This window comes from Heteronotia binoei, chromosome 6 (genome assembly GCF_032191835.1).
Source record: "Heteronotia binoei isolate CCM8104 ecotype False Entrance Well chromosome 6, APGP_CSIRO_Hbin_v1, whole genome shotgun sequence".
In the NCBI taxonomy this organism is placed as follows: domain Eukaryota; kingdom Metazoa; phylum Chordata; class Lepidosauria; order Squamata; family Gekkonidae; genus Heteronotia; species Heteronotia binoei.
The window spans coordinates 203270-228512 of record NC_083228.1 but is presented as its reverse complement, the minus strand read 5'-3'; the positions used below and the strand labels follow the sequence as shown (position 1 = coordinate 228512).

General features: G+C 44.3%; 1 protein-coding gene across 1 annotated transcript in view; it reads right to left on the bottom strand.

The window, feature by feature from the left end:
- The window catches only part of ANXA11 (annexin A11), an 84382-nt gene that overhangs the window by 50091 nt on the left and 9048 nt on the right, over positions 1-25243 (bottom strand). The window contains exon 2 of the mRNA XM_060240984.1: positions 2673-2733. Within this exon, the coding sequence (XP_060096967.1) occupies positions 2673-2724 (52 nt within the window). The 5' untranslated portion in view covers positions 2725-2733. The remainder of the gene's footprint in view (positions 1-2672; positions 2734-25243) is intronic.

Below are 25243 nucleotides of genomic sequence, written 5' to 3'. Positions count from 1 at the left end.
GGATGCAAGGCAGATTTTTACAATACTCCTGGAAGGTTAGAAACTTTGGAACATTACTTACTGGGAGGTTTTTTTATTTATTTTAGCTGATTTATATTCTGACCTCAAGCAGGCTCAGGGCAGAAAACAACAAAGATTAGACAGAAGTTAAAATTTACAATTAAAATCATAACCATACAGGGGAAAGGAAAGGTCCGACGTTTCCGACTCTGGGGTTACGTCGCATCATGACGTTTTCACGGCAGACCTTTTATGGGGTAGTTTGCCATTGCCTTCCCCAGTCATCTACTTTTCCCCCAGCAAGCTGGGGACTCATTTTACCGACCTCGGAAGGATGGAAGGCTGAGTCAACCTTGAGCCGGCTACCTGAACCCAGCTTCCGCCGGAATCGAACTCAGGTTGTGAGCAGAGAGTTCAGACCGCAGTACTGCAGCTCTACCACTCTGCACCACAGGGAACAGTACAATAAAACCATAAAATAATAATATGGACCATAGATGGCAGTTTCAGTTGGGCATATTCTACTGATCAGTATACTAATCGCCTGAAAGTACATTAAATGAATGGTGGTAATAAGACAGGATTGCAGCAAGGAAGGCCAAGAGATGGAATAGGACACCCACTGCCTCAACTAAAGGCCCGGCAGAATAGCTCCATCTTACAGGCCCTCCAAAATGATAACATAACAGAGAGGGCCCAGATCTCTATGGGGAGCTGATTCCACCAAGCCAGAGCCAAGGCCAAAAAGCTCTGCACAAACCAGATCGTAGCGATCTCTGTGTCAAGCATGGCTAATTCTGATCAATAACTGATGGGTTTATGGCCTGACAAAAGCAGGCCTGGGTAAGATCCCAGAGAACCAAATGTTAGTTTATTATTCTTTCCTGGCTCTTCTTTGCTTTATGACTGTTAATTAGAAGGAACAAAGCAATCAGCACCTTCCCATGAATCCTTCTACGGGAGGATGAGCCATCTGGGCAATGCAAGGCCAAATGCCTGATAACGCCCTGGGAATATATGTAGTCATGATATTCTATGTGAGAACGCTCCCCTGCTTCCCCTGCCCATAGGAATCCCTTTGAAGTGTATCTTAAAAGTTGTGTATCAATGTATTAATTTCATTCTTCTCAAGCAACGGCTTGAGCCAAAGTATCGGTCTGTCAATAAACATAGTCTTTGTGTCAACCTCGACTTGTCATTGAACCCGCATGCTTGACACTCTGGGGCACATATGGGGAAAGGCAGTCCCATAGGTATGTCGATACCAAGGCCACATAAGCCTTTAAATGTCAAAATCAAAACCTTGAAGCGGATCTGGTACTCAACTGGTAGACAGTGCACTTGATACAGCGCTGGCTGAATGCTTGCCCGGAAAGACCTGCTGAGCCGCTGCATTTTGCACCAGCTGGAGTTTCCGGATCAGTCTCAAAGGCAAGCCTATGTAGAGCAAGCTACAGTAGTTCAGTCTGGAAGTAACCATCGCATGGATTGCTGTAGCTAAGTCCTGGGGGGAATAGGTAGGGCCAGTGCTGGCCCCAGGGCACATAGCGCCTCAGACAGGTTCCCTGTTTGCCACTGCCCTTCCTCCCTCCGCAGCGCTGCAATGCAGTGCCAGAGCATGCTGCGCCGAGGATTGGCCCTACCGGCTTTAACGCTGCTGGCATCTGATCTGTCTTTGAAGAGCACACTGGAGGAGGCTTCTCCCCCCTCCTTTCCTGAACCAGAAGGCAGGGGGAGCGAAGCCTCGATCGCGCTCTTCAAAGACAGAACAGATGCTTGCCACGTCAAAGCCGGTAGGGTTGAGCCTTGGCATGGTGCACTCTGATTGCGCCAGGGTTAAGAAACTCTGGGTAGGCATGGATTTAGGAGCTACATCACAAGTAACCAATTTTTTTTTGTTCATGTAATTAAATCTAAAGGACCTCAAGTGCAGTAACTGGCTGGTTACTTAAATTCCTTATTTTTGTTGTTTCCAGTGTGACACTTCACAGCCTGTGGGTTAAATCAGTAGCATCAATAAAGTAATGCAGTTCTAACCTCTACTGAGGCTCCCCCATTACAAAAACACTAAAAAGGTAAAGGTAGGAGTTATAAACATGCCCGTATCAGTGGCAGGTACACGAGCAGCAATGCTAAAATCATCCACCCATTCCAAAGGCCAGTAGAGTATTTCCCGTTTGAAAATACTTCAGTGGGTACACAGCTGGCATCAGCATTAAAGAGATGAAGAGACACATGGCTGGGTTTGTTGGTTTCTTTTACAGAGTGCAGCTGGTAATAACTGGAAAACAAAGTATCCGCTGATCCACAGACTGACACACCCACGTAACTTTTTTGTTTTACTATTTGCACTCTGTCTTCCAATACAGTTCTCCACAACAGGCGATTGCACAATTAAACCACGCTTAAAAGCCAATGCCAACAATGTCATACAATTGAAGGTGGATGGTAACAAATACAATGTTTTAATTGTTGTTTTTATGGTTTTGTATGCGTTTAAGCCTGGTTTTAATGATGTGTTTTTGTTAGTTCCAATGACTTTTAAGATGTGATTTTATTAGGTGTGTTTTGTCAGCTGCCTTGCCGGCCCTTGAGCAGAAAGGCAGGTTATCTATAGATCAACTGATCCAGGCCCCACTATAACCCATCCCAGCAACACACTTGAAACTTACCTGGAGCAGCTGGTGGATACCCACCAGCAGGAGGATAACCTGGATAACTCATTCTTCAGACCTGAAACCAAAAGAGGATTTTGTTTAACATGATGCAGCTTTTCAATGCCACGTTCAGCACAGAGCCCTTACCTGGATCACTTGCCCAGTTTCATCAGATCTTGGAAGCTGAGGAGGGTCAACCATGTTTAGTACTTGGCAGGGACACCCCAAGGAAGCCTGGGGTTGTTATGCAGAAGCAGGCAATGGCAAATCACCTCTGTCTGCCTCCTGCCTCAAAACCTCCATGAGGGGTCCCCATAAACCACTTGCAACTTGACAGTGCTTTCCACCACAACACCACACAGAAAACATCGAGTACAATTGCTGGTGTCTATGAATCTTATCATTTAACTGCTGACATGACAATATTTTCTTTCTCCCACCCTTCCTCTGAAGAGTACAGGATGGTATACTGATTTTTCCCCCACCCCCACCCCCACCAGTCAACTTTATCCTTACAACAAACCCTCGAAGGCAAGTTAGGCTGAGAGGCCATGGCAGCAGGCCCAAGGGCACTTAACAGCTTAGAAGCTGAGTAAGGATTCACCCAGCATTCCAGGCACTATATCACACTATTCTGTATAGCACTGTGTATTTTTAGAGTTACAATATCCGTAGCTTTTCCTCCCCTGGCTTAGGACCCAGTCCTGGGTAGTTGTTATGCTGGAAAAACAGTATGGAAATTTAATGACAGATGAACCTCATGTCACTTAAAACGGTTTCATTTAGGCAGGGTATTTTTGGTAACAAGAGAAACATCAAGGTGACTTGAGTAAGTGTCTGAACCTAGAAGCAGGGGCTAGGTAGATGGACACTCTCCAAAGGGCCTGGTCTAAAACTGTTCTTGTTTGTATCCAAAATACTGGGGAAAGAACTACAGGTACTGGGGAGAACAAATAAAGAACTTCTTTGGAGGTTTAAAACAGAGGCTGGATGGCCATCTGACAGCATAAGAACATAAGAGAAGCCATGTTGGATCAGGCCAATGGCCCATCCAGTCCAACACCATGTATCACACAGTGGCCAAAAATTATATACACACACACACACACACACTGTGGGTAATAGCCACTGATAGACCTCTGCTCCATATTTTTATCTAACCCCCTCTTGAAGCTGGCTATGCTGCCATCACCTCCTGTGGCAGTGAATTCAACATGTTAATCACCCTTTGGGTGAAGAAGTACCCCCTTTTATCCATTCTAACCCGACTGCTCAGCAATTTCATTGAATGCCCACGAGTTCTTGTATTGTGAGAAAGGGAGAAAAGTACTTCTTTCTCTACTTTCTCCAACCCATGCATAATCTTGTAAACCTTTATCATGTCACCCCACAGTCGATGTTTCTCCAAGCTAAAGAGCCCCAAGTGTTTTAACCTTTCTTCATAGGGAAAGTGTTCCAAACCTGTAATCATTCTAGCTGCCCTTTTCTGCACTTTTTCCGATGCTATAATATTCTTTTTGAGGTGCGGTGACCAGAATTGCACACAGTATTCCAAATGAGACCGCACCATCGATTTATACAGGGGCATTATGATACAATGCTGATTGTGTGAACTGAGGTGAAACATGAGAAACAGTGCCATAGCCAGGATTTAGAATTTGATAGGCACAAAACCACAATTTTTGTTTGAGCGAGGGGGGGGGGGGGCAGGAGCTAAAAACCAAACTAAACAACAAGCCAATACCACTTTCTTCAAACCTTTCAAGAGACATGATGGAAGTGGCCCTTAAGCAGGGGGATGCTGGAGGAGGTGGAAGTCTGGGCGCAGTGGCAGCACCGCCACCCCACCCCTCGCTGGCAGCACAGGTTGTCGGAGGAGCCGGGCTGAAGCTCCAGAAAGGGCCAGCCAGCCAGTGCTGGGTGACTGGAGCAAGCTGGGCAGGTACTGATGAGGCAAGCCCCAGAGAAGGCAGCCATGGCAGGAGCAATTGCTGTGCCACTGATGGGCATCTACTTTGCCTTCAAGTGGGAGGCACTGCTGAGGCCCTCTGAGTGGCTGCACACACGCCCCAAGCGCATGCCAACTGGCTTCAACTACCAAGTAGGTTGTTGTTTGAAGGGAAGGCCGCCCTGACATGACTGCCTGCAATGCAAGAAAGGGATCAAGGGCAGTAGCAAGGGAGGGCCGGCTGGCCAGTGGCTCAGGGATAAGGGGTGTGCCAGGCAATAGCAGAAGTAGGAGAAGGAGCAGCCATGGCATAGTCCTGATTGAGCCCATTGTAGTTTCCCAGGTGGGGAGATTGGGAGGAGGCAGAGCCAGGGAGGGCGCTGAGTAGGGATGTTGCACTGGGAGGCCAGAGAGAGAGAGCCCGCCCTCCTCCAAGGCAGTGGCCAGTTAGAGTCTGCAGCCCTGGGAAGCCAACTGTTGCATTGGGGGGGGGGGTGGCGGTTCCCCAATGCCTCTTCCTAGCGGAAGTATCTCTCCCCCCTTGCCGCCTCTTCTTCTTGCTCTTCTTCAGCCCGGCAAAAACCCAGGCAAGCTGCACAGAGCTTAAACATGTAGGTCTGAATCCCCACTCTGCTGTGGAAGTATGCTGCTGGGTGATCTTGGACCAGTAACATCTTCTCAGCCTAACCTACCTCATAGGACCAAAAGAAGCCAGGTTATGCGTGACAAGATCTAGGGCTTTTTTGGTGGCAGCACCAGAGCTTTGGAATGCCCTTCCAGAAGCCATACAGGCCCTGCGGGATCTGTCTGCGTTCCGCAGGGCCTGTAAGACCGAGTTGTTCAAGCAGGCCTTCGATGCTTGACGAAAAGACGGCTGCCACCGGACATCACACAGAATGCCGATGATCACTGCTTGGAATTTTAATGCCGCTTATAATGTATGGATTCAGCACTATATAATGGTTTTAAAAATTGTAATATGTTTTTAAACTGGAAAATGTAAATTATGGTTTTATATATTTTATTGGTTTAACTGTGTAGATGATACTTTGAGCCGCCCTGAGTCCGCTTGCGGAGAGGGCGGGATATAAGTCAAATGTAATAATAATAATAATAATAATAGGGTTCTTGTGAGGATAAAATGGAGGAGAATGATGTGAACTGCTTTGGGTCTCTACTGGAGAGAAAGGCAGGGTATAAATGAAGTAATTGACAGAAGTAAATAAACGAACAGAAATAAGTAAAAAGAAATGAATTCAAACTAAAACAAGAATTCACCTGCATTACTTTTTCATCAGAGGTAGATTACAAAAATTGCATCACATGTACCCAGAATTAATCTGCCTTTTTCCTACCTGCTAGTAAACTGCAGCACATCTACCACATCTCTCCCATTAATAGTGCAAGGAAATCCAAAAGAAAAAGTTTGCCAAGCTATACTTAGATTCTCCCACCCTTTAAGTATTGATTTTAAAACAAATTCTACAAACAAGTTTTCATAATATGCTTATTCATTCCTACCAGTCACTGAATGCCAGTAATTTAATACAGGCACAAGGGAGTCACTGTTATTGGGACCCAGCAGAGGGAAAGTTTGTGGATTTAGCTGTGTACCTGAGTCTAGAATTCATTTTGATGGCCCTGTAAAACCCAAAGTCTTCTACTAGGTCAACTTTCCAGTCCCTGGTTGGCTCCAAGAACTATGCTAACACTGTAAAGAATGTATTCCAGTCTCTATTAGAATGGTGCTAAATTTTAAAATTATATGAATCAATGCAGTAGAGAACTAGAGGAATAGTCAAGCTCATTGTATATCAGATGCAGCTGAGTGATTTGAGACATTTACAGCCACTTTGGACTCCATCAGAAAGATTATTTGGTCTTCAAGGCCAGGTCTGGTTTTTATCCCTTACTCGTACTTATATCTCCTCTTATCTCATATTAATGTATATGAACTAAGTATGTTAATGATTAACCAGAGAGCCAATGTGATGTAGTGATTGGAATCATCAGGGATTTTTTTTCTGAGGGAGCAGGGTTGAATGGAGTTCTTAAACCTCTTTGTGAAAACAAAATTTTTAAAAAATGTTTAAAAATTCATGAGGGGCACCTGTGTGTTTCTCCTTCATTTCCCTCTTGAGAGTTCTGGCACTCTTTTTTCTAGAAAAATAGCCCTGGGAATCACAGAAGGGACCTCCAGGGTCATCTAGTCCAACCCCCTGCAAAATGCAGGAAATTCACAAATACCTCCCCCCACACCCAGCAACACCTGCTCCACACTCAGAAGATGGGGAGAGGGGAAACACCCTCCAGGATCCCTGGCCTGGAGAAGAATTGTTGCCTGACTCCAAAAGTGGCAAACAGTGTTTCCCTGGGTGTGTATGAAAGGGCCACGAGAACTAAGTACTGATGCTGTCCCTACTGCTGTACTATACTGTCCTGAGCTTGAAGCATGCTTCCATTACTCTCCAGGATCCTGATCAGTGTTCCCTCTAAGCTGAGTGAGTGTGAGCTAGCTCATGGTTTTTTAGCCTCCAGTCCACAGATTTTTGTCTTAGCTCAGGAAAAATGGTCCCAGAGAAATCTAATTTATGCTGTAGCTCACAACTTTAATGCCAGTAGCTCACAAAGCAGATTTTTTGTTCCCAAGACTCCACAGCTTAGAGGGAGTATTGATCCTTATTACTACATTCTGATTGGCCATTTTCTTAGAAATGGCCAATTGAGACGAGAGGCATTTCTTACAGGAAATGCAAATGAAGGATCCTGGAGAGCCCAATAGGAGAGATTGCTGCCAACCAAAGCAAAGTGTTTTACTCAGTCACTATATTGAGCTGTTTCCTATATTACTTGTGACTGTTTCTTTGTGAATAAACTGTTGGTGCTTACTTAAAAGCTGACTTAACACACTTTACAATAGATGCAACTCTTCCTGCCCTCCTTCTCATGATCAGTGTTGGATTAGTATCTGAGAGAGTCTGGCTGGAATCCCCACTTCTGCCACAGAAGCTGGCTGGGTGACCTTGGGCCAGTCACACACTTTCAGACTAATTTACCTCACAGGGTGGTTGTGAAGATAAAATGTAGGAGAGGACAATGATGTAAGCTGTTTTGAGTCTCCATTAGGAAGAAAGGCAGTGTATAAACCAAGTAAATAAACCAGAATTTCCACAAGCCAAAATTCAACTGCTAGTGTCCAGTTCTCAATGGAACATCAGAGAAAACCACTTTCTCACAACCATGGCTAGAAATGGAGGCTGATCAGTGGACTAAGATGTGGAGCAGACTTGATAAACTAATCTGGCATGGACCCACACACAATAATTCTCTCTCTCTCACACACACACACCCCCACGCCCCAGTTACATCAAGGCTCATATAATCTTTATACAAAGATGAATACACTTGAAGCTGCTACCAAATCAGACGATTGGTCCATCGAGGTCAGTATTATCTGCTTGGACTGGCAGCAGCTCTCCAGGTTCTCACTTTCACATCAGCTACTCCTGTTCCTTTTAAACTGGAGATGATGGAGACTGAACCTGGGACCATCTGCATGCCAAGCAAAAACTCTACCACTGAGCCACTGGTCGCCTCCCCCACAGCCTACATTTATATTCTAGTCTACAAAGTGTTTGATAATCCCCCCACTTTTTGTATTTCTATGCAGACAAGAAGAATAGGAGTCTTAATTAGCCTGTCATGATCCTTATGTCAATCATGGTAAAACTCAATGGTGATCTATGGTTTTATGGCTCTCTTTGAAACTGGTTTGTAAAACATCATGGAGAGTCAGTATGGTTTGGTTTTGTTATTCTTTCCCTTCCCCCCTCTTGCTTTATTGCTTGGGTTAAAAGAGTAATGAGAAACGAAACTGGGAGTGAGAGGAGAAGTAGTAACACCTTCCCATACATTCCTACATGGGAGTGTAGGCCATCTGGTAAAGCAAGGACGAGATACTGATAACGTAGTGGGAATGTAGACATTTATGTTAGTTTATGCGTTAGCTGGCATTTTGTACCCCTTCCGTGAGAACCCTTTGAAGTATGTCTTAAAAGAAGTGTATCCATGTACTTTATCACTCTCAAGGTCCTGAACCAAGAGAGCATCTCGATTTAGCAATGAACGTAGTTTTGTATCCACTTGACTTGTTCTTTTGAAAATCGCATGCTTGACACCTAGGCCTAGGGAAGCCTGTATCAGAGTAGCTACAGGGTCTACATTTCCCAGGATCCCTTCTGTCCCTCTGATTGGGTGGGCAGACATTTTGTAGGGAAAACTTGCCCACTGGAGAGAGGTGGGACCTGGAAAGAAGGAAATAAAAAGCCAAGCTAGAGAGGAAGGGTAGTTCTCTCTGGAAAGATTGTACTGGAGAGAAGGCTGCAGTCATGAGAGTACCTCATCCAAAGCATGGTGAGTCAGTTGGAATCAAAGGGCTTTTATTTTGCTTTGTACTTTTACTGTTTCCATGTTCACTACTGCACTAAAAGTTATAACCCGCTTGTTTGTTCTTGAGCACTTACAATAAACTTATTGCTGTCATCCTGCATGAGTCTGAATGCCCCTTCTGTCACAGATACAAGATGCTTCCTGGGAAGGAAGTCTGGGGTCAGGTTAGTGCTCTGGGCCCTCCCAGACAAATCCTTGCCAGAGTGGTGGTGGCCAGTAGAAGGCCCTCCTTGGTCCCCTGCTTGTCACAAAGCCCCTTATTAATATTCTAATAGATAAATATTCTAATAAAATCTTTTGTGTAAGCAGATGAACTCATGACAGCCCTGCTATCAGTTGGGAAAGAGAGATGGAAACATAAAAGAAAGCCCAATTCTCATCAACAGTGGAATTTTAAACCTCATCTTTTTCCAGATCCAAAGGAAAGCAATTCCCAGCCACAGTAAAATGGAGAGGAACAAAGGTGAAAAGGCAGTTGAAGCTTTTGGAACATCTTCCTCCCTTGCCAGTCTTCTCAGGTCAAAAGAAACAGATGTGTGAAAAGAGAAAAAAAAGAGTATTTATTTGGCTGTTTAAGACAGATATTGCATGGATGTAACACAAATAATTTGTATTTTCCATCATCTGTTGCAGCAAACCAACCATAGCTTATGACCATCTCAGCAGTGCGTTCCCATAAGACTGTATCTGGCAGCACACCATGGAGCTTATCAAACCTTCCTGTTTTCATTGCCTGCCTGGGGTTGCCATAACAGGGAGTTGCCAAGCAAGTCATTGTACTCCGCTGATGTCCCTGCTTTTCCCAGGCTCCACCCTCAGTTTGGTGAAGTGGTTAAGTGCGTTGACTCTTATCTGGGAGAACCGGGTTTGATTCCCCACTCCTCCACTTGCAGCTGCTGGAATGGCCTTGGGTCAGCCATAGCTATCGCAGGAGTTGTCCCTGAAAGGGCAGCTGCTGTGAGAGCCCTCTCAGTCCCATCCACCTCACAGGGTGTCTGTTGTGGGGGGAGAAGATATAGGAGATTGTAAGCCGCTCTGAGTCTCTGATTCAGAGAGAAGGGCAGAGTATAAATCTGCAATTCTTCTTCTTCCTTTAGCTTCTGTTCACATGTATCAGCCTACTGAACCCAATACTTTTACACAGGGCTTTTTTGCAGGAAAAAAGCCCAGCAGGAACTCATTTGCATATTAGGCCACACCTCTAATATCACCATTATTTTGCATAGGGATTTTTTTGCAGAAAAAAGCTCAGCGGGAACTCATTTGCATATTAGGCCACACCTGTGGTGCCAAGCCATTTGGAAGTGTGTTCCTGCTCTTTAAAAAGTCCCGCTTTTACATTATGCATGCACTGACAACAGCTCCAGTCCGCAACAGCTTGTGCCACAGCAAATATGCCATTTAGGGAGAGGCCACCAATGACTCAGTGCTAGAGCCTCCGTTTGCCATGCAGGTTCAATCCCTGGCATTTCAGGCTTAAAAGATAATGTTGAAGGTGATGGGAAAGACCCGTCTCAGGTCCTGGAGAGCCACTGCCAGCCTGAGTAGGTAATACTGACTTTGATGGAACAACAGTCTGATTAAATTCAAGGCATTCATTTGTGTTTCATCTGCGTTCATGTGACTGATTTTTTTGCTTTTGGTTCAGGGATTTAACTGTAATCCTTAAAAACGATCAACAAGCCTTGACATTATAAAATCACTCAGAGATTCACAACATCTCAAATTCCCAGGGGGTGGGGGGAATTGTAAAAAATGAGAGTCCAGTAGCACCTGAAAGACTAACAAAATGTGTGGCAGGGTATGAGCTTTTGTGAGTCACTGTTCACTTCTTCAGTGACTCACAAAACCTCATACTTCTGCCACAAATTTTGTTAGTCTTTCAGGTGCTACTGGACTCTCACTCTTTTCTACTGTTACAAACTAATGCTCTCCCTCAACCCCCTCCCCTCCAGGTGGCTTCCAATATACCCAATTTTGCCATTGATTTCAATGCCCCATAGGGTATATGGGCCATATATTCGGAAATAGCGGTATACCTCCAGTATATACGGCTATTCCGAATACCGGTATTCAGAAATATACGGTATTCCGAATATTTTGGCCCCATATATTTCCGAATCCGATTAATTTCAATTTTTTTTTGCACACCCCTAGTTGGAAGCAGAGATTAAAAAGAGGGAGGGAGAGACACCCACTCTTCATGTGCACACTCATTCACACATACACGCATAAACAGGCATACATGAGCCCTCCCTGCCCAAGAAAACGTTTTTTGCATTCAGCAGGCAGCTGCCATCATGCGTGCCCCTTCAGCTCCCTGAGAGGGCCAGCCAGTCAGTGCATTGCACATCTTGCAAGGTGGGCAGGGCTTTTGAAAGGCAGCCTCAATCCCCTATCTTTAATGTAAGAGGATTTCTTTCCCCTGCCTGCCCTTGCTTTTATTTACCGTGGACTGGTTGAATGCTGGCTTGAAGAGAAGGGCCGGGCTTCTTGCTCTCCCCTCTTGTTGCCCCTCGTTGCCCAGATCGCATCCCCCACCCTCATTTTGAAAGGAAAAAAGCCCTTAAGCCTTTCATTTTCCTAAACAACAATGCTGTGATATAGTCAGCTCCACTGTACTAAGCCACCCCCTTTGGTGTCCTCCTAACAAAGGTTTTCTGGGCAAGGGGCTGGCTGAGAGTAGAATAGTCTCCTAATCACAGTTTCTTCTGTTAATCATGATGGTAGGTGTTAAACGGTACCCTGGGACAGAAAACATATCTAATTCAAAAGCAGGGCTTTCTGGCTAAGTGTTGGAACATAACTCACCCTACTTCCTGCCTAGGGAGTGTGGGTTTGCAATTGATACCTGTTTGGAAATAGCCAACACCAAAGGGAAAAGAGGACTGTGGATCCATAAATGGCAAAAAACAGTTGCCACAGACATTGATGGGAAAGGCAGGCAGTTCTTAGAAATGCATGTGACATTCTGCTGTGTACTGGACATGTTCATCCAACACCACATGGCACAGCTATGCACAAGGATGCTCATTAACAAAGGATGGGTACTGACAGGTGAAAAGAAACAAAGGAGTGTGGCATCTTTTATTGAGGGGGGGAAGAAAGAAGCTCGTAGGAATCTAACGCTCACTCAGCATCTCTAAAAGTAAATGTGCCATTGAGTCACAACCAACTCATGGCAGCCAGATGAAATTCCACCTTATGGGGCTTTCAAGGCAAGGGATGAGTGGAGGTGGTTTGCCATTGCCTTCCTCTTCACACCAACCTCAGGTCTTCCTTGGTGGTCTCCCATTCAAGTACTGACCCTGTGTAGCTTCCAAGCTCCACTGGGCTATTAGGGCTGCTGGTGCCCTGCAAACAGACCCAGAGTCAGAAAAAATTTAGGTGGGAGGTGGCCTCAGGGCCCAAAATGACATCTGACTTCAAGGGCTACAAGCAGGATGTGCTCACTGCTGAGATCACGAACTGTATTGGCAAAGTGTCCAAGTTGCGGGTGGGGGGGGGCAACTTACAAAAGAAATGGCGGCGCTTGTCTCTCTCTTGAGCAATGCTGCACTTGTTCAGAGCGGCAGTGAGTGGTGGTGAGCAACAGGGGCAGATTGGGGGGGCAGCATACAGATGGAAAGGGGGGGTTGGGGTGACCTGGCCCCCCTGGCCCTCATTGTAGCTATGGGCCTGCCTGCAAATACAACATATTGCTTTAAATCCCCTACCTTGAGGAGAGTCCACATTTTAACACCTCAGTCAAAGCTCCAGCCTGATTGTCAAAGTTTGCTTTCTAATAAACACAGCAGCTTCTTAACTCTAGTCCTAATGTTGAGGAGGCAATGTGGAAGGCAGCAACTCCCGCACCCCACCACCTGTTTCAGTTGTGCCTTTACACACAGTAAGCAACACTTTAGCAACAGTGGACAGAAACTGGAGAAGCTACCTCATCATACTCTCTCAACACACCCTGTGTCAGAGCTGGTCTTTCAGCAGTCTAAAAAACAGAATGGTGGTGCTGTCTGTGTGTGGGGGGGGGGGGGGGGTTGCGGAGAATTTAAATCCCAGATGTTTGTACAAGCCCAGTCAGAGTGTACAAAGTCACATAAGAAGTGTTCAAGCTTGTGCAAGAAGAGCTGTGTCCTACAATGTACACTACTAGATAGGCAGCCTGTTCCCTGTCACATGAAATACAGCATCTTTGACCCACAGGACAGAACCTGAGAAATCTGAATATACTGGAGTTATATCCAATAAACACCAACTTCCTTGCCAGGGAGAATGGTATGGTATGAGGACTGGAGATCTCCCAATTTTTTAACTGATTTCCAGACTACAAAAATCACTTCCACTGGGGAAAATAGCTGCTTTGAAGGATGGAATCCATGGCACAATATGCTACTGAAGTCCCTCCCCTCCCCTGGCTCCACACCCTAAAATGCCAGTTCAAAGATGGCAACCATAGAGAGCAGACCCACAAGCAACAGAGGCTTCTCCCTCTGGTATTAAATGTCCAAGGCTCAACATCCATTGAATGGAGAGTAACTTAGCGTTAATGAGTCATGAGATAAAGATTCTATGAGAGAGAAGGAGGAAGAGGAGGAAGTTTACAATCTCCCTTTTCTTCCCCTCCCCACAACAGACACCCAGTGAAGTAGGTGGGGGGCTGAGAGAGCTCTGACAGAAACTGCTCTTGAACAGAACAGCTCTGAGAGAACTTGTGACTGACTCAAGGTCACACCAGCAACTGCATGTGGAGAAGTGGAGAATCAACCCCAGTTCTCCCAGATAAGAGTCTGCACACTTAAACCATTACACCAAACTGGCTTCAGGAGGCTGCAATAGAACCAAAACTGGGCAGCACTTTGCAATGCCTTTTACACCTCCACCCATAATGAAGATATAATATAGTGGGTTCCACGCAATGATGAGGCGAGGTGGTAGTGATCATAGTTCTTTTATTAGATACAGCATAGTATAGCGCTGCACTTAAAGCCAACTATAAAGACTGGGCCAACTATTTATACACTCAAAGTTCCCGTGCTAGCATGCTATTGGGCTATTCAAACCAGCAGGGGGCTTGTGATTGGAACAGGATGGCAGGGATTTGGATCCTACTGCTCCCTGCTCCTGAGTGCCCAAGCTCAGTCCTACAGGCTCCAACGAGCCAGGCAAGAACTCCAAATAGTCACAATTCAGATCACATATACAACAGAAGAACAATAACCGATCAGAATGAAACACCACATCACGGATCGGGAAACAGTTTTATGAGAGGACCATTTCAAAGGGGACTGGGGTGGCAAGGCCCCTCTCCAAAGTCAGCTGCCCTGAAGTCCTATAACCACAGCTACTCATATTTAGCTTGCTCTTTGAACAGCCAATGGAGACCATCAGTACTTCCCAGGTAATCAAGACCTGGCCTCAAGACTGTATGGAGATCCTATCCGTGCTTGTGAACAGCAGCATTTGAAGGCGTGGCTCCACTCTGCGATCTGTTTGTGAGAAGCCTTTTTGCCAAGTAGCTGCCAAATACAGAACGAAAACAGGGCTTGGGGTGGGTGGCGACTCCTTCCAGTTATCTAAGCCTTGTGGGGGAAGCAGCCAACTACATGTGGTTTCAATTCAAGTGGCCCATATAACACTTTTTAAAATATGCACATCAGCGCTAAAAGAATGTTGCTGGAAAACTAGCATTTAAAAGGGTTTGGATGAAGAGAGATATATATATATATATATATATATATATATATATATATATATATATATATATATATATATGTAATCTTTAAAAAGCTGGAAAACAAGCTCTTTAAAATAGAAAGCCACTTCTTCAATAGAAGTTGAGGGACAGGCCCTTTATAGAGAAGGTGGTCTGTAGTTTCCTGTAGGTGAGCCTGGTTTATATATATATATTTGTAATCTTTAAAAAGCTGGAAAACAAGCTCTTTAAAATAGAAAGCCACTTCTTCAATAGAAGTTGAGGGACAGGCCCTTTATAGAGAAGGTGGTCTGTAGTTTCCTGTAGGTGAGCCTGGTTTCTGAATAAACCTTTAAACTGTAGGGACAATATTGACAAAGGGTGGATGGGTCAGAAGAGAAACAGCAGTGCAAGTTTGTTCAGGAACCTGCAGATCCAATGTGGGGTTAGCATTAGGTTACGATGCCTTGGGTGTGGCTCGCTCACTCACATTCTCTGGTCTGTCACTTCATTTTTGTACTGTTTGGGACAGGGGAAACTCTGCAGAGTGCAAGAGCCAAGGGACGAACCTGCATTTGGGAAAAGCACAGGTTGCATGCAACGTTGCAAGCTGCCAGTAGCATTAAGACAAAACCACACACATCCCATTCAAAGCCCACCATAAAGAGGTCTGAGTTTGGAGATTAGTTGTAAAAGCAGGAGATCTCCAGGTCCCACCTGTAGGCTGGCAACCCTATTAAGTGTTCTCCATTTGTGTTTCCTTCCAGTTGTAGGCAATTCAACAGATCTGCTGACTGAGTTTCCTGTATATTGGCTACAAGCATGAGTCCCAACTTTTTTGAGCTTGCAGGCACCCCTGGAATCCTGACACAAGTGGTAGATTTGGCCACAAAATGGCTGCTGCAGGAGGTGGAGCCAGCCACAAAATTGTTGCCACAGCTTATCTCCAGTCAAATACTGAAGACCCTTGTGCTGTGGTGGCAGTTGCCATCAAAGTAACATTAAAAAAATACTGCACAGCCAATCAAATCTCCAGTGGCTAATCAGAAGCCTTGCTGGCCGAAAGCTCCACATGGCCCCACCCACTTTCTAAAACACTTGGTGGGCACCAGGAAAGCTGCTGGCAGGTGCCATGGCACCTGAGGGCGCCACATTCGGGATCCCTCATCTACAGAGCATAACTGAATAATTAACTACAGGCAGGACAGGTAGGCTCACCCCTATTCACCACACCTCAAAGCCCACGACAGTCCCACCTGGTCAGACCTGAAATACCTCCATGTACTTTGTAGATCAAGCTAAGCCTGTCCTTTTTACAATCTCCACTTGAAAACGTTGGCTGCTTCCAACAAATCAAGCGTAGGGAACTTTGCACTACAGGATTTCGGATTTTTTAAAAACATACTAACCTCACATACAGTTCGCCAGTTTTAAAAAGTTAAGTGATTTATGTAGATGGCCATGCATTTAAGCACTAGTAAAATGCAGATAAGAAGCCCCATGGTGCAGAGTGGTAAAGTTCCAGTACTGCAGTCCAAGCTCTCTGCTCACGAACTGAGTTCAATCCCGGCAAAAACTGGGTTCAAGTAGCCGGCTCAAGGTTGACTCAGCCTTGCATCCTTTCGAGGTCGATAAAATGAGTACCCAGTTTGCTGGGGGTAAAGTGTAGATGACTGGGGAAGGCAATGGCAAACCACTCCGTAAAAAGTCTGCTGTGAAAATGTAGTGATGTGACGTCACCCCAGAGTTGGAAATGACTGGGCTTGCACAGGGAACTACCATGACCTTACCTTTTTAAAATGCAGACAGTCCCATACAGTAAAGCCAACTAAAACCCTTGCAGAGACCAGAACTTCTAAATCTTTGTGAGGCTGAATTAGACTGCTTTATCAGCTCCTGATCTACAAAGGAAATAATTTATCCTGCAGCTTTGACCTTTGCTTTACAACTTTCTTTTCCTGTTATAAGAGATGTTGCTGTGATAAGGTATCAAAAAGACTGATCAGAAGCTGTTCTCTGAATGGACGCCATCCAAGAGCTTTGCATTTTATGAGTTTGATCCTGGCAATTCTGGTTTTAATAAATAAATAACTCCTTATATGGAAATCCCAAGGGGGGGAAATTGCTCCCTCTCCCTCATAAAAGATATACTGACTGTTAGGAAAAGGAGAAACCTCAGACTCAGGCTAGCAGGAAGAGTGTTAAGTTCTTCCAGGCTGCTCTCTCCATCTCCACGCCCCTTTTAATATCCAAAAGCTGTTCCTGCTCCCTTCCATGTTCTTGTCCTTCTGCCACTAACAGCTACGGCTTATCCTTCAGTACAAGGAATGAGCAAAACAAGAAGACAGGAACAAAAGCTGTCCAGTGCTAGCAGTACTTCTGTCCAGGATCAGTCCTCCAGGCTACTGATGGGGAAGAAATACAGAGAGGTGAAGAGACATGGGGCACTGCAGTTGCTACACGAAGCTCACCTAGGTTTCCTTCCACATTTCTCACCCCAATCCTTCTAAAGCTTTTCAGCTTGGGCTGGGCACAGCAGTCTCCCCTAAAGCACCAACAATTCCTTGGTGCAACTGTATTAGTGGAAAGTGGTGTCAAGTCGCAAATGACTTATGGTGATCTCTGAAGGGTGTTCAAGGCAAGAGACATTCAGAGGTGGTTCGCCATTTCCCAGCCCTGCGTAGCAACTCTGGACTTCCTCAGAGGTCTCTCATTCAAGTACAAACCAGGGCCGACCCTTTTTAGCTTCTGAGATCTGATGAAAATGGGCTAGCCTGGGCCATCCAGGTCAAAGCAAAAGAGGAACAGAGGTGATTTATCACTGCCTGTCCCTCCATAGGAACCCTGGACTTCTTCAGTGGTCTTCCATCAAAATAATAACCAGGGATGACTCTGCTTAGCTTGTGAGATCTATTGAGACTGAGCTTGCCTAGGCCATCTAGGTCAAAAATTACAGAACTGAAAAGCCTGTATGCACACAGAGAGAGAGCTTGAGAAACAGGAACTGTAAAAAAGCAGTTGCAGATATCACAAGGTGATCACAAGAAACAATGTAAGGCAAAGCAGTGGGGTGGAAAAGAGAGCTCCCAGTTGCAACACTGCTACTAAAGAGCCAGTGGGGATCCCTTCCCCTCATGTAAATGGGTAGTTCAGAATCACAGAATCACAACCCTTTATTGGCATATAACTGATTATAAATGAGGCAATAAAAAGATACAGAAGTAACAAAATAAGCCAGTCATATACAGCTATGCAACCGATCCTTGATTACCAGACTCAAAAATAAAGCAACCTTTCCAGTTATTTCAAATGACAAATCACTCAGAAGATGACAATTAATCATAACACTACATTCCTCCACCACTTGTCAAATCAAAATCCCACCTACCAGGGAACTTACACCTAAAATTCCCTTCAATAAAGGAGTTAAACAAGGATACATACTTGCTCTTTTTCTATTTATTCCTCAATGATTTGGCTCCCATACTAACAGAAGTAGATTGCGTTAATTTTGTTGGCCTGAATCATTGTCCCATGGCAGAGCACTGTTTTTTAAGTTGATAATTTTTTATGGCCCGCGAATGATATTATAAATATCCATATGGCCCTTGGCAGAAAAAAGGTTCCCCACCCCTGCTCTACATGTTCCCTCTTACAAATGCATATTATCTAATTAAATGGGTAGTTATTCAGTGTGCAAACAGTGCTTGCATACACCAGTGTCCATCATTTTTAAATGTGATTTTTGATCATGCAGGAGAGAAAATGGATGTGTACGGAAAGCAAGACAAATTCTGGTTAACATAACATTCTGTGTTCTTGAGCTAGTTTAAAGCCATATAGGTACAGTCTGCACAGCTGGACTGCTCCATTTCCTCCTCAGACTGATTACATTTCTCTAGCTCTCCATTTCCTCCTTACACCTGCCTGACTGCCACCTCAGACTGACTACATTTCTTTAGCTCTAGTTCTCCACCTACAATCAATGCTACAATGAAGTACAATCGTACTATACTTTTGGTACAACTGATTATTATTTGTTTGTATTGTTCATTGCTGTGAATAAATTATTTTTAAAAATTATATGCTCAACGGAGGGTAAATTATACCATCCTCAAACCCTGCCTTCTTCATACTCCACCCCAGATATCTTCAGGTATTTCCCAACACAGAGCTGCCAACCCTACATCTAAATAGTTTATGGCTATTATATGCGTTTTATCCATTCCTTTCATATTAGTTGTCTTCTTTAATTATTTAATTATTTATTTGCTTTATTTGCATTCCGCCTTTCTCCTCCATGAGGACCCAAAGTGGCTTACATCGTTCTCCTCCCTTTTATCCTCACAACAACCCTGTAAGGTAGGTTAGGGTGAAAGAGTGTGACTGGCCCAAGGTCCCCCAGCAAGCTTCCGTGGCAGAGTGAGGAGTCAAACCCAGGTGTCAAGATCCTAATCCAACATTTCAGCCACTTACACCACACAAATCAGTAGCAGGAAAAGATCATTGTAATAAACCCCTCAGGATGTAGAGGCTTCATTATTCAATGGCTTCCTTAGCTGCAGCTAGGGTGAATCGCCTTTTTAAAAAAATGTACTCATGGGGGGAGGGGGGGGAGCGGTCTGCTGAACAGAATATATACGTTGTGGCATCAATATTTATCTAAATATTCCAGCAACACAATGTGGATTTTCTTCTGGAAACAACTGGAAAGAAAAATTCTGCTGAGAAAAAAAAATATGTTACATCAGAAGACAGCAAAAAGATGAGTCACAAGACTGTTGGCATACACAGATGGATGAAATTCTTTATGCTGTGCAGGAAACACCTTAATCTACTTACAAAATAAACAGGGCCTCTCCTCAAGGTTAGAAGTCTAAATAGAGGGATTGTAAAAATTTTGGCTACAACAAACTGGGTATATTTTTGACCTGGTAGCATTAATACAGTCACTGTTCCTACACTTCTTACAAGTTCTGCTGTATAAACCTCAAGACGACTAGGATTTCATGCCACAAAGATTTCCACAGAAATATCCTCAGGACTGAATGATACACAGAAATTTTAAAAACCAAAAACCTTTCTACCCTAGTTGTGCAGTTTTAACCATCTTGAAATTTCTGCAAGGAATTTTACATATATACGACTACAACATCACCAAAACAGCTTCCCACACACACACACATACAAGTTTTTATGACTTTCATTGCCCCCTTCCTCTCCTGCACCTAGATACTATATGTAGGTTAACGACTCCTCCGCAATATGACTGCCACATTCAGAATTACACTGAAGCACAATCCTCTGCTAACACATCACACAAAACACTTCTTCTGTTGATTCACCTTTCTATAAAGGTCCAATTATTCTCCCCACCTCCAGTAGGTTAGTTTGTTTTCATTGCTGAACATGGCAGGCACTAATGAGAAGACTTCCCACACCTTCCAACCAAGAAATTATTCTAGATTAAGAGCAAGACTGGTGCCATGGATAGGGAAATCTGAACTCAGCTCCTGCTTCACTGTGAAGGAAGTCAGTTGGCCTCTCTCTGCCTGAGCTACCTCTCAGGACAGATGTGAGAAAAAAACGGCACTTTCCCCAGGTTCCTTGAATGGAGAGTTCAATGCAACTGAAATTGAATAAACAGACTCAGCAGTTGCTTGCTAATGGTGGGCAAACTCCAGGTAAATATTGCCAATGCCCACTGACACTCATCTAGGTTGGCAAGCGGAAGCAGACTGACAAAGTGGGTGGAGTGGGGACATGACTCCATGGAGTTTGGAGCGAATGCTAGAGTGTCACTCTGGTATGATGCTGGCCCTTGAGGGTTGAGCTGCAAATGTCATCACTCGGCAACAAAATTTGGTGAATGACCATGCAGCTTTGGGGGATGACCAAGCAGCTGCTCCTTTCTCTCAAACAAAGGTTTCAAATGGTGTGAGCTTGGAAGTAAAATCAAGGCCACTTCCCTCAGGCATACCGGGGCAAAGTCCTTGCAGTTTCATTAGAATCTGGATGGGAAGAAGGGAAGTGTTCCAGGGGCAAAGGGGGCTTACCAATGCTTTGCATAAATGGGGTTCAACTGACAAATCAGCAGAAAAAGGCTCCTCACAGACTACAACAATAAAATACCACTGCCTTAAGTATTTTGGCCCTCTAAGAAGGGAAGGCTGACTTCAATATTCTCAGAGAGAACACTATTATCTAGATAGTAGCCTTTGAGCCAGACAATTTCCTTTGCCTATAAACCAGACTCCTAACAGATGGAAAGATGCAGTTACCACCCAAGGGCTTCATAGTAATTAGAGAGTTATGGAGGGAACTGCAAACATAACCTGCCAAAAAACAAATTTGATCATAATCTGATATTTTTCTAAAAGCAGTGACACTCCTTTACTATTGCATTTTGGCTTTATTGTGTACATGTTTTTGTTTGTTTGTTTTCCCCCTTTCCCCTTCACCTCCTTTTCTGGGAAGTTAGTTCACCCTGTGCATTCTATAAGCTGAGCCCTTTTGAACTCTGCCAGTGTGCATTCTCTGCGTAGGGGGTTTATTATGCAGCTTTTTATTTTGATCATATTATCTTGTATCTTCCTCTTGAACTTCACCTGTCTGGATCTGATCCTAGGATATTGTTATAGATGTGTTATTATAGGATTTTTTTGTTTGGGGGAGGGGGGATTTAAAGGGTTAAGTATTTTGCAATATTTGACCGCACTTCTTGTATATCGTTTTTAAAAGTTTAATTTTAAAAAAGAGAATGCAAAAAAAAGACTGAAACATGAAATCTCAGAGAGCGAGAGAGAACCAAACTTCCTACTGCATCTTAATGTATCTCAGGAGGGTCAGAGACATCTCCTCCAGAAGTGAGACCCAGACACATACACCCATTGGTCCTCATGAGTTGCTGTTTGGGCAAACCTGTGAATCGGCCCTCCTGGTCTGTTGACCACCTCTCTGAATATCAGTACTGAGCAAGGTACTGCATCCAAATGAAGTTTAGAGAACTAGTAAGGGGCCAAAAGTTAAAAACAGCAATCGTTAAAGACAAAAGTACACATTTATTACAAAAACTTATAAAAACCTTGTAAGGGCCCAAATGAAGCCTCATAAAATCATCAGTGACAAATGTACAAAAAGGAACTATGATCCATGAGAAGTCCAGTAGCAGTGCTTTTTGAGCCAATGCTCTAATGGGTGTCTCAAACTCATTTGTTATGAGGGCCGGAACTGATATAAATGAGACCTTGTTGGGCTGGGCCATGTAGATTGGACCAGGCCATGTGTTAGGTAGCAGAGATATAAACTTTACAAAGGACACAAACACAATTAATTTTTTTAAACCCTTAAAACATGCTTAAAACATTAGCACTTGTTGCTTTCTTTGTATCTCTCCCATGGGATCTAGGGAACTGGGCAAAGGAAGCTCTGGCTCTTTCCTTCCTTCCCCAAGGGACAACGAGGGGGAGGAGCCTCAGCAAATAAAAGACTTGGCTCAGTAGCTTTCTTGTGCAATTGAGAGAGCCTGGAAAAACAAGCTCTACCTTCCCCCCCCCCTTCCTCCCCAAGGGAGGAGCCTCAGCCAAAGGCAAAAATAGAGGTTTTGCTCTGTAGCTCCTGTGCAGTTGAGCAAGCCTGGCAAAGCAAGCTGTTATACAGAAGGAAGCAAGAGAGAGGGAGAAGGAAGCAGATGACAGCCAGTTGCTCGGGAGCCTGATAGAAGTTCAAGTTCAAGTTTATTTATATCCCGCCCTTCCCACCGAAGTGGCTCAGGGCGGCTCACAACACATAAAAATCTAACATATTTGAATTTAAAACATCTTACACAGTTAAAACAGTAGAATAATAAAACATATAAAACATATAACGGTGGTCTATCAGAACTACTCAGCTTCCAATGCCAGTTAATTATAAGCCAGCCGGAAGAGGGCTGTCTTACCGGGCCACATGTTTGACACTGCTGCTCTACCATCTTCCCAGTAATTCAGAAACTGGGCCTGCCTATAAGGGAGCATGGTAACCATGACAGCCAGCAATTGTGTTATAACCCATTTATTACTTCATGTGACAAGGAGAAGCCATTACTGGAATGCTTAAGCTTGAAACATACAAGGAAAAATATATGAGAGGAGAATGAAACCAAGCACCATTTGCTTAGTGCAGTATTCTCAGTTTCTCAAAACAGGAAAGTCCCTCCTTCTACAAATATGAGGTCACTTCTACCACAGGGATTAGGTTCACAGACAATTCCTGCTCTCTGTCAAGTAACTAAATGAATATATTTACGATGGGCAAAATTCAGGCATGAGCTTTTCCTGTTGTTTCATTCGGCTTCCACAGCAGAAACTTCTCTGCCCATTATACAGTGACTCAGGGTCAGACATACGGTTGGATCCAGTAACAGAGATCTCCATCAGCAGACTGGGACTTTCACACTTCCCCTCCTCACTACAGCCCGAAGAGCTTCCCGAAATGCTGCTCCTGGGAGATAGCAGACCCGTCCCAGAAATAGCATTTGAGTTGAATCTAGAACTGAAGGAAGAAGTCAACAAAAATACTGCCATTTCTATTGATGGAAGCCTTCTGCTAGATCCAAGCCATAATCTGAAATGGTAACTAACCACAGATAGTTAAGAGTTATCAGTCCTGGATCTGAAGCTAAGCTGGTTTGTCACCTACAGTTGACCTTAACTATGACTTTAAATGATGTGTGAATGCCTGATTTGTTCCCAGGTACTGTCCTCGCTGGTTACTGAGCAAAACGATGAAATCTGAATTTTATTTAACCAGGAACTGAATAATAATAAGACGACATTGGATTTATATTCTGCCCTCCACTCAAGAGTCTCAGAGCGGCTCACAATCTCCTTTCCCTTCCTCCCCCACAACAGACTCCCTGTGAGGTAGATGAAGATATTGGATTTATATCCCGCCCTCCACTCCGAAGAGTCTCAGAGGGGCTCACAATCTCCTTTCCCTTCCTCCCCCCACAACAGACACCCTGTGAGGTAGACGAAGATATTGGATTTATATCCCGCCCTCCACTCCAAAGAGTCTCAGAGCGGCTCACAATCTCCTTTCCCTTCCTCTCCCACAACAGACACCCTGTGAGGTGGGTGGGGCTGAGAGGGCTCTCCCAGCAGCTGCCCTTTCAAGGACAACCTCTGCCAGAGCTATGGCTGACCCAGGGCCATGCCAGCAGGTGCAAGTGGAGGAGTGGGGAATCAAACCTGGTTCTCCCAGATAAGAGTCCACACACTTAACCAATGGTTAAACAATGGTTTCACTAACAGCGCAGTCTTCTTGACCCACTGACTATAATGGACAATCTGGATCTCTGTTTAGGACTATACTGCAAGTTATTTTATGCACTATTTATATGCTCCCTCTCAACTTAAAGCAGCTTTCCAGGTAGTTTATAATATTAAAATTGTAGCAACAAGAGTCAAGTCCTACAGAGAGACCAACAAGATTTTCAGGGTATCAGCTCTCTAGGATCAAAGCTCCCTTTGTCAGATACAATTCTGAATGGAGATCCCCGAGATCTAAGGGTTCAAGGATCTCCATTCCCACTTTTACTCTTGAAAGCTCATCCTCCCAAAAAATGGTTAGTCTGCCAGGCACAACTGCACTCAAATCAGGTTGTTCTGTTGCAGCCTAACACGGCTACTGTCTGTGTTATAGTACAGCCCTTCATTAATATAATGTCACAGTTAACCACTTAATAGCTGATTCGGTGGCCACAAAGCCCAGTTAAGTAACCCTGGGTCCACCATTCTCTGTCAGCCTGGCACAGGGGGTGTGACTGAAGAAGAGATTGGATTTATACCCCACCCTTCACTACCCGAAGGAATCAGAGTGGCTTACAATCTCCTTTCCCTTCCCCTCAACAAACACCCTGTGAGGTAGGTGGTGCTGAGAGAGCTCTGGCAGAAAATGCTTTTGGGAAGAACAGCTCTGAGATAACTTGTGACTGACCCAAGGTCACATCAGCAGGTGCATGTAGAGGAATAAGGAATCAAACCCGGTTCTCCCAGATAAGAGTCTGCACACTTAACCACTACATCGAAATGACACGATTATCTCCCACAGAGGTAGCCCCAAGCCCTTTAGAAGAAAGAGAGAAATACAAAACCAGCAAATACCTAAAAGCCAAAAACCTCACATGAGATCTAAGATTTCTGCTTATTTTATACAAAAGGGTACGTACATCCATAAACAGTATTATACCTTTATAGAATTTTTTTAGAGAAGTCCTTTTATAATTCTCTCTTTCACCTTCGATATCGCCCTATTAGGCATCCCCTGTTTAGAAACTAAGAAGTTGGAACTTTCCCAGAGTGATTCACAGTTGAGCAGGGATTTCACTGCAAGTCTCTAAGCACCAAGAACAAAAAGCAGATTGAAACCATATGGGTTCCCCACAACAATGAAGCTACATGCAAGCTAGATGTAACTTGTTTGTACTTCATATTTCAACCACATCCAGTTATAAAGAGG